The sequence below is a fragment of the Pipistrellus hanaki genome, assembly GCF_964339955.1.
Source record: "Pipistrellus hanaki genome assembly, chromosome: 6".
NCBI classification, from domain to species: Eukaryota; Metazoa; Chordata; class Mammalia; order Chiroptera; family Vespertilionidae; genus Pipistrellus; species Pipistrellus hanaki.
The window spans coordinates 30,257,599-30,267,868 of record NC_140508.1 but is presented as its reverse complement, the minus strand read 5'-3'; the positions used below and the strand labels follow the sequence as shown (position 1 = coordinate 30,267,868).

The 10,270-nt window shown below is 50.3% G+C and overlaps 1 protein-coding gene across 2 annotated transcripts in view; it reads right to left on the bottom strand.

Annotated features, from left to right (window-relative positions):
• Positions 1-815: 815 nt before the first annotated feature.
• The window catches only part of RASSF2 (Ras association domain family member 2), a 34,119-nt gene continuing 24,664 nt past the window's right edge, over positions 816-10,270 (bottom strand). For both annotated transcript variants that reach the window (XM_084887283.1, XM_084887282.1), the window contains exons 6-11: positions 9,122-9,282; positions 8,302-8,403; positions 7,347-7,398; positions 6,737-6,858; positions 5,320-5,417; positions 816-3,960 (exon numbers count right to left, since the gene is read on the bottom strand). In XM_084887283.1, the coding sequence (XP_084743409.1) occupies positions 3,891-3,960; positions 5,320-5,417; positions 6,737-6,858; positions 7,347-7,398; positions 8,302-8,403; positions 9,122-9,282 (605 nt within the window). In that variant the 3' untranslated portion in view covers positions 816-3,890. The remainder of the gene's footprint in view (positions 3,961-5,319; positions 5,418-6,736; positions 6,859-7,346; positions 7,399-8,301; positions 8,404-9,121; positions 9,283-10,270) is intronic.

Below are 10,270 nucleotides of genomic sequence, written 5' to 3'. Positions count from 1 at the left end.
CCTGTCCCACACCCTCACATAGCATAGAGCTCCCGCCCAGCCGACACACACAGACCATCCTCAGGGGACTGCTCTTTGAAAAGTGCTTTATTTAACAAGATCTAAGTCAGATGCATTAGAACATATCAAAACGTGTTACACGGCCCCCTATGAGGCCTTGTCAAATGATGTTAAGATATCTCAACTCAACGCATCGATTCATAAGTTCAGAACCAAAGCATTAAACCAGGTCATGTACCTTTGCTAAAAGTCAAGTTATGAGTAAGAAAAGAACACTTCACAACGCTAAGACAAGTGGGGAAACACTAGCAAAAACCCACAGAAACCATCAGCCCGGGAAACAGGTCTGCGATCTGACTCAAAAGTACTAAATGGAGGCTTTCCCTTCATAGCTTGTCCATGTCTTGTGCTCAATTAAAACACAGGGGGCGCTGTAACACACACACACACCTACACACACCTACACACACACACACACACACACACCCCATGGTGGGGTAAACGCTTTCAGGTACAACAGAAAGGAGTGCCGTATTTATTTTTATTTCTATCAAGATAGAACATCCTTCCCATCTCATCTAATTCAAACAAGACTTTGTATAAAACTATTTAAGCAGAGTCTGGAAAGTTCATGCTGCTGCATCCGGGCACTCCAGATCACCTTTGTCTCCTATCTCACCCCCACCTCATGGTTTGGTCAGTGTGAGGCTGAGATGCCCTTGTTGATATAGAAAGTTATGCCTTGGAGATGCATCTATGACATGTTCTCCATGCTCTGGAGCTTAGGAATAACTGTGGGGTGGGTTTGGTGGGTCTTTTTGTTTGTTTGTTGTTGTTGTTGTTTCGGGTGGGAGGGTAAAGAGCTTCTCTTTTCTTAAAAGAGCTCCTTGCCTTTCGGTGGCCCATCCCCACTACTGACACTCAGATAACCACCCATCTCTGCAGAAAACAACTCCTGCCAAGACGTGTTTGCATCGAAGAACAGTTATTTATTTTTTGGTCACTTCATGCCACTTGTAATAACATGTGTTTATCTGGCTATCTCCAGGACAGAGTATTTTTTCTTCCCAGCATGGAAGAGGCTAGGGTGAACATATTTCTCTTTGAAGTCTCAGATCAAAATCTCAGCCTGAGGCCTCAGCATTTTTCCACGTGGATGGGTAGCCAATCTGAGATCCTCTGCCTCAATGTCTAGGTCAAGCCTGTCCAGCCTGGAGACCGGTGTTACCATTCTGCCCATCCTTTGTGCTTTCCAGTCGCTCCCCTAGGTAACCCCGCTCCCCACCTCTTCACTCATCCCCTTCCCACTAATGTGATCACCGAGAAGGTGACCTTGTGCTAGATTCCACCATCATCACCTGGGGGAGCGGGACCCCCTTCCTGGCCAGATGGACTCGGGTTTTCCTTCATTTGATCGCCTTGTAACACAAGCCTCTGGAATTGTGGCTATACTGCTTTTCACAAGTCAGGGGGGAAATCCTGTAAATTAGCCTTTGTTCTTCACACGATTTCAGGTTCATTGCACGCAGTTACATAAACCCTCACAGATCAGTGGAGAAGTTCAAAGCTGCGGGGCCATGTGATACCAATGAGAAAATCCAGCTCCACGCTGTGGAGAAGTATTTGTTTCAACTGCTGCTATTTCAAAGAGTTCCTGACCGTGTTTATGAAGGACGTGAGAAATGATCTCTAACCAGGCTGGGCCAAGATGGAAATGTGTGGCCTGCCATTAAACGGAATGCATTGCGTAACATAACAGTTTCCCCTCATATTCATCCCGACTATCTTGCCACTTTCTTACACAGTGAACTGCCAAACCTGACATTTCACAACCCTTCCACATTTCACACTATCGTAGTGCTAGTGCAAATCGAAGAGAACGTGGATAACCCAGAAAAGGCTGTCCAATAAGGTAGTGGTTAGTATTCGCTTGGCGGAAATTCTCCTCCCTGGTCCCCAAGAGGAATCTTTGGGGCCAACAAAGGCTCTGAGCACTTCAAAATACCTGGAAGAGAAGTTTTCCAACTCAGTTTCTCAAATGCAAAGCTCAGGAAGTGTGTTTGCATTCACAAAACGGCCCTTCCTCACCGGTGACAAAGGCAGCCTCCCCTCCACCCCTTTTGCCCAATTCTGTGCATGCTGCAAAGCCCACCGCCGTGTCTGATGGAGACCAAGGCCCTCCGGATTTCCAGTCCGCACCCCACTGGGCTCGTGGTGCTGTCCCAGCAGCGAAGGTAGGCCTGCTAAGAGACCCTGGCAAAGGGCCAGGTGGCAGCATGCCATCTTTTTGAAAGTCAACAATAAGACCAGCTGTGAGCCATCTGAAGAGGCCAGGAAGGCAGCAGGGTGGAAGAGAGCAGGAGGGTGCCTGGAGCAGGCAAGGTGCTGCGGCAAAGCCCCGCCTTCCTTGCAGGTACCGATCCGGTCCGTGGTTCTCCTTTCCTCAACTGGCTGTTCCTGGAGAGGAGGTGGAGAAGCGTCTATACCCAAACAAGGCTCACCGATGCATGCTATCAGGAGCTCCTGGCCTTGCCTGGGTGATCTCCACAGCCAGGCACCCTCCTCCAAGCATCTGTCTGCCCCTCATCATACAGCATCGGTCACACGGGTGTCCAGCCTCCTGGCAATCTTCCCGATGGGGGCCACAGGGGACAGACTGTCCCTGCCATCCCCGACCCCCACCCCCCAATTGGGGTCTGCTCTAAAGATCATCAAGGCAGCTGCTCAGAGACGCTGCAATTGAAGTTCCATGCTCACTCTGCACCTTCACGGGGCAGCCCTAAGAGCTTCCCTGGACCCCACAGTGGGTTGGCAGCAGGACAAGCCCTCGTTCTTGGAGTCCATCTTCACAAAGCACAGGCAACTTGCAAGAACCCAGCCTTGGGAGGAATAAAGCCTGGACTTCAGACACACAGATGTGCAGCAAGCCCCCTGGACGATGTGAAATGGGCTGGGCTCATAGGCACCTCTACACTCCCCTTAAGGAGGCCAGGTCAAGCCCAGGCATGCATTCCACCAGCCGGCCAGTGCCACGTGCAAACCAGTGAGAGTGAGGCCTGTCTCATGAGATCCTGCCTTCAACTCAAGGAGGCACTGGAGTTGGGGTCAGCAGCTTGGCGTGCTGAGAGAAAGGTGGCCATGGAGGCAAGGACAGAGGCAGAATCCGTTCTCTACGGGCATCCAAGTAGTTCATCACACACATCTTCGTTATTTAAAAACCACGTTTCCAGTGTAAGAACTGTGGGCTTATTGCAGCTACCCCGCTGATGGTTTCTCTCTCTCTTCCCATCAGACTTGCCCCAAGTGCTTGGGCTGTGATTCTGTGAATTTCCAAGAATCTCACATTCACAGACCCTTCTAGGCTTACAGGGAGAGTCCCTACTCATACAAATACCCCAACTGTGAGCTTTCTGACGCCCCTTCCCTTTCTAACGATGGGCAGATACATGTGGCTGCTCCCAGGCACTTGAGGGGAGAAATTTTTCTTCGGCACAAAACCCCTCAGATTGGTGACTCCCCTGATGTTCCTGACCACGAGCAGCGCATCCGCCAGCCTCGTGGCACTTGTGCTGGTTGCTTGGAATTTAATTGCATGGGACTGTATCAGGTAGGCACGTGGACATGTATGTGTGCGGACGTGTGTGGGTGCACAAACACACATTTTGGGTCCCCAAAAATCAAAAGTCCTTGTGAGCGAAGGGAAGGAGAAGAGCAGAGATCCAAGGACAGGGAGCTGTCAGCTGGCTTCTCCGTCCAGGCAGCCAATGGTGGCTTGTCAGGAGCTGAAGAAGGTTTTAAGTGCTTCTGTGGAAAGAAGGCACCCAGCTTCCGGTGGGTCTTCTCCTGTCATCAGTGGCCATTGCGGTGTCTGGATCCCCTTCCTCTGTGGCTCAGATGCTTTCTGGGGTCTCCGCTATCTCCTCCAGCCTCTGCCGAATCATTAGCCGGAGCACGGTGTACCTGGCAACAGAAACAGCCGCGGTGGAGAGCAGGAAGCCACACACACCTCCTCTCCGCCTTGCTTCCCAGCCCAGGTCACAGTATGGGTGACGGTCCTGTCCCTTTGATTCTGTCAGTAGCCCACTCTCTAGCCACTCGGCTGCTTCCACACCAGGATGAGAGGGACTGAAGAAGCTAACTCCAACCTAGATTGCTTTCCTGTCGTTAGAAAGTCCGGCAAAGAAGGGTGAGAAGGTGGAATAACAACAGAAACAATAAGGGTTCCATTAGCGGAGTGCTTACTGTGCCCGAGGCACTGTGTGTAGCCCTTTATACGCAGCACAGTAGCATATGAACCCTCACCTAGGCTGGACCATATGAAATTGCCACTATCTAACTGCTATTGGGTGGGGGGAAGGGCGTGCCACAAAAATTACCACTTCATGTGGTTCAACCTGATGCCAGCTCTTGCATTTTTATAGAAGAGGCCCCAGCGACTGCAGGCCCAGGGCTCGCTGGTGAGTGCTATATCCCCATTCCTTCCCTGAACTATAGCAATGCAGAGCTAAAAGGGACATTCCTCCTGTGTAGGGCTTAGCACTGCACAGCAAAAGCTATTTGTAAAGTTTGGCGTATAGTAAGTGTCCAGTAAATATTAACTGCTTTCATACTTGTTATTATCATCCATACAGCAAATATAGCATTGGCTTTATTCTCTAATATAGGGGTGTCGAACTCAATCAGAGAAGGGGCCAAAATCTAAAATCCAGCCTAAATCGCGGGCCGAATGGTTTACTGAACAGTCATAAACTGACAATGTCATTAACTGACAGCGGAGTGCAGTGATGACAGCGCAGTGCGGGCCACATTGCAAGGCCTGGCGGGCTGGATTTGGCCCGCAGGCCATGTGTTTGACACATGTGCTCTAATAAAGAGATAGAACCAATCAATCGTTCTACCACATCCATAAAACACAGTCTACTTTATGACTGTGCATTTCAAAAAAAAATCATAAAACCCTTTCCAGAGAGAAGTTTTACGGAACTTGCCAACCCAAGTGCAATTTTCTCAAGAGAAATATTAAAAAGGGAGGAAGGTGTGAGGAAAGGATTCAGAGGTAGGTTGTTCAGGCTCCTCGCCACCTGCCTGAAGTCTCCAGAACACTTCCATGTTTCACATCAAATGGAGAAGCAGAGGGACCAAGACACCTAAGTTTGGTGCCCCCAGCTGAGATGTGGATTCATCCAAGGGAAGGTCCCTGAAGGAGGCTGAGAAGACGCAGGCCAGGGCAGCAGCTCAGCCCCAGCCAAGGCGCCCGAACAGAGCCCTCCCGCTGAGGCCCAGGAGAAACCCAACCGGCCCCCCTGGGGCCAGGCCTACTTTCGCATCAGCTTCTTGACTTCCCGATCTTCCTCCTCTTGGAGCTTCTGGATGAAGCTTTTAAGGACAGGCATCTCGAACTTGATGTACTGGGCCACCTGGGGAGGAAGAAGTAAGTGATGCTAGGGTGACTTACATTCTACTGAACTTGCCAACCCAAGTGCAATTTGGGTCCCCAAAAATCAAAAGTCCTTGTGAATGAAGGGAAGGAGGAGAGCAGAGATCCAAGGACGGGGAGCTGTTCCAATGCCTTTGGACGGCTCTCCGCTGTGAGGCACAGAGCCTGGGGAATCCATTTCCGCACTGATCCTGAATTTCCTTCAAGGCAGGAGCCACGCCTCATTCTTCCAAGGCTGATACAGAGTCTGCAGTGAAGACCCCTTCATGTACATGGCACATATCTCATACCTCGCATTTCTCATTTCACATGCTGAGGTGACTGATATCCAACATAGAATAGCACTTTCTCCTAATCCCAAGATGTAGAGAAAGGCCTGAACCCATAATGTTTAATACACCCCTCTGCTCTCCCCTAAGAGAACTTAAGGAACCATGACTCAGAATGATGACTGTGTCTCTGGTCTCAAGTAGGCATCTGAATGTGATTTTGACCCTGAGATGCTGTGGGTGGGGTGGCTCCCATGTGAGTTGAAGTTAAAAAACCATTTCTTCCTCCCCCACCAGCTTCCCCACCCTACTCGATCCACTCTTCTCCCCGGGAGAAGTCTATTTCTCCACTTCATGTTGGGCGTGGCTATGTGACTTGCTTTGGCCAATGGACTGTATATGGATGTCACACATAGCAAATCTGAGTAGAGGCTTCAAATGAGCTTACGTGGTTTGGCCTGGTCTCTTGCATCCAAGCCATCGGCCATGAGAAGCATACCCGAGGTAGCCACTGCCCCTTGAGCTTGGGTCTCTGAATGAGACACGCAATGCAGATCCTTAACCCACAGACTAGAGCAGAGCTGCTGCTACCAGAATCCTGAGCAAAAAGTGTTGGCTGATGTCAACGGCTAAGCTTTGGAGATGTTTCTTACTGTAGGCAAAAGCTGACTACTACACAAGATAAGGTTAAATCACTGCTAACTTCTTGAAGTTGCTAAGAGAGGGTTTGCAGAAACTTCGCAGCCCTCTTACAGGACCTCAGAAAGGCTCGAGGCATTTATCCTTTTTATGGAATTCATTTCATGCTTGAGCATTCCTCCAACAACTCCCACAGGGCATACCCTCAAACTAGCCCCTGCATTTATTCTCCTGGCCCATGGCCATTACTGCTTCGACAAAACCTTATATTGAGGGATGGCATCATGGGGCATGTTCCTTAACCAAAAAAACAAGCTCTATCCCAGTTGCAGGTAAACCAAACAAACCCCCACCCTCCTGAGGACAGTCCGTCTACTAAAAGGGGACTCACATCATAGGTGACTTCCTCCACCTGGTCCTTCTCCATAAGGAATACCTTGGAGACCTGCTCACACGGGCCCTGGAGGATCCGGGCAATCAGCGGGTAATCGGTGTTCTTCAGCTTCTGTTTTTCTGGAACCACACAAGCCAAGAGCAGCCCTGAGTTTGTCCTGAGGCCTTTGTCACCGTAAGTAGGGGTGACAACTCAGGGGCCCCAATGGACCAAGCACCGTAGGAGATGCAGCCATACAGGTAAGGAGACTGATTTGCAAGTGTACAGTTTAATGACTGTTGTTCAATGCAACGGTTCCCTCTCCCCTCCTCAGCAATGCTCCTGTGCCTTGAACCCCTTGGAAGATGCCGCAATGGAGGGATTGGTTTTATCTGTCTCCCAAGAAAATCCACTTTGTTTTTTAATAGGCAGTTAAGGTTCTAGGGCTTGCTTACTGACCACACCTGGCATGCCACCAGCCTTGAAGGCAAGCAGCCCTTGAAAGTTTCCCAACGATAAACAACAAGCAAAATGAGGCAGAGGTTGGCTTTGTGTCTGTGTGTGTTTTAACTTACTATTCTGAGTTAATGAAACGTCTTTTAGAGTACACAATGTTCTCCAGACTTACCACCGCTGGTATGGACCACGTACAAGGCAAACTCCTCCGCTGAATTCTCAATCTGAATCAGGAGCAAAAGGATGCTTGGTGAAAGCACACGTTACACATCAGACCTGAGCCATCCCTGCCTCGTCACCGCAAAGCTACATGGATTTTGGGCTCTTTTGAGGGGCGGGCTGTTCATCTGCAGCTCTCTCCGAAGAGATAAGTAAATGGGCTTCAGGTAACGTCACCAGTGATCATAGAGAAGAGCTCCCATTTATTGGACTGGGTGAGGTGTTTCTATGTTTTAACACTTTCTGTCTTAACTCACCTAATACCTCCTAATAGGGTCCTGTTACCCTCATTTTACTGATGAAGGAGCAGAAGCACAGGGAGCTTAAGTAACTTGCCCAACTCATCCAATCAGCGAGTAGGTAGGTGATGGGATGGGATTTGAACCCAGAGCCTGTGCCCATAGGCCACTAGGTGACACTGGCTTCCATTAAAAAAAGAATACCTGGTTTCCCAAAGATTTATAGTAAGGGGATTATGGGAAATATATATAGACATTAAAAGCATTCATGCACTCTCATTTGCACATCTTACTGAGGTTCATTTTCAAAGTCGGTTCTCTAACCTACTTAGTGCACAGGACCCCACACTAGTTGTCAGGCCTGAAGTCCTTCCAGCGGTGCATAAAGCACCCATGGGCTGGGGCCGCTCGGGCTTCTGAGGCCCCAGAATTCCCTGCGAGCCTTGTGGAGCAGGTTCCCTGGCCTCACCTCCGAGCTTCGGATCCAGCCAGTCTGATTCGGGCGGGGGCCTGAGAATCTGCTTTCCTAAGGAGTTCCCAGGTGATGCTGCTGCCTGGGATCCAACGAATCCAAACATCTGCCTGGTGCCCCCCTCACCACGCTCTCCACAGCCCCCACCTCTGCACCTCTGGGGCCGCCTCCTGAAATAGCCAGCGGAGGGGACTTGCCTTAAACTTGTTGAGCAGCAGCTTCAGGACCTGCGGGGTGGTCATGGTGCTGTTGATGCGGACGTTGGTGACAGAACCGTAGGCCGGGGTGAACACCGACGTCTGCCAACAGAGGGGTCCAGCTCAGAGTGGGAGTGGGGACAAGGACGGGTCTAAAACCGGGGAGTCCCACCCTGTTCCCAGGACTAAAGGGCACACTCAACCTGTGCTCACTGACAGTCCTCGAATAACCTGGCAAGTATTGAGCTCTGTTGTCAACAGAGCCCTCAGCTTCAAGGGGGCTGATCTCCAAGGGGCAGGGTTGGGAAGGAACAGAGCTAGATAAGGGAGGCCCTCTCTCCCAATAAAACACACAAAGTCCCTTCCACTGCGACTTCAATGCAAGGACTCTGACCACTGTCCCACAATCACCTGCCCCTGGGAGCCAGATCTGACAGTAGGAGGGAAGCTGGGGATCAGCAAATTGAGGTGGAGTCCTAATACCCCTATCTGAGTCCCACAGCTCTGCTTCGGGGGTGCCCTTCGCTCATGGGAAAGTCAGACCACACAGCGCTGGGAGGCAGGAAGAGGGTAACACGGGGATTTGCTGGTATCCGACAAGGGGTGGCTGTGGGATCATCTCACCCACCACCTAGGGGGTTTCCTGCCCGGGGATTCCTTGTTCCTCACGGAGCCAGCAGCCTACCCACAACTCAAAGAATGAATGGTAAACAGTTGGCTTGCCTGGTGTCTGTCGCCCTGAGGTGTCCGCTGCCTAGGAAGGACTTTGCCCGCCCCCCTTCAGGTTGCCCCCTATTCCCCGCCACCCTGTCCCCTCTACCTTGTGGTTGTAGAAATGGCCATTAATGGAGAAGCGGTGGCGTCTGATTCGCCGCTGGTCGCTGGTTGTCCTCACGTTGCCGCGGCGACGCACCCCCACATCACTGCGTGTGCGCATCAGCTGCGGGGTGTCTTCCTGCACGGGCTTCAGGTCCCTGGAGTCTGAGAGGAGGAGGGAAATGAGCTCCATCTGCCGGCGCCAACATGGGGCAGTTTGCACATTGTACCCCTTTGGTGGCCATGGCACCCACCTACTGCCCAAAAATATATTTTATAAAATCAGTATCTCCTGCCAGGGCAACACCACAATGCATAACTTACTGAGACGCAACACAGGTTTAGAGCCCAGACTTCAGAGCCAGACCCCCAGATTCTAATCCCAACTCTACCATTGCTGTGTATCACTAACCTCTCTTGCCTCAGTTTCCTCGTCTATAAAATGGGAATAATAATAGGACCCAGCTCATAGGGCTGTTGTGAGAGTTTCAATGAGTCATTGCATGTAAAGCACTTGGAGCAGTGCCTGACATAGGGTAAGCATGATAAAAGGACTTGCAAGGTATTGCAAACCGGCTATCCAAGTTACAAATGCTCACGGCCTCAGGCCTAGCAATCCCCCTTGAAAGAATCCTGCAGACACAGACAAGTGTGTGAAATGACACATCAACGAGGCCACTGACTGCAACCTCGTTTGTCACAGCAAAAGACTAGACATGACTTCCATGTCTACCAAGAAGGAAGGATTACAGAAGTGGTCATTTTCCCACACAGTGGGACACTGCGGAGCATGAAGAATGCAGAAGTTCTTCATGGATTTGCATGGGAAAATCCTCAAGACAAACTGATACAGAAACAGGGATGTGCAAATGCTACCACTTATAGAAAAAGGGGAAGAAAAGAAATGACACCCAGCCGTTAAAGGTCTCTGGGTGTATATTTGCTTATATTTGCAAAGAATATCTCAGGAGGATGCCTTGAAATTGCTTCTGTGGAGGGAACCACAATAATAAGTAGATGAAGTGGAAAACATTTCATTCTTCTTAATATTTCTGAATCTTGAGCCGTGTGGATTGTATTGATTCAAAAAATAAATAACAGTTTACAGCATCTACCACCTCCGTCTTCACATGGCTGGCCCCCAAAGGGAGGC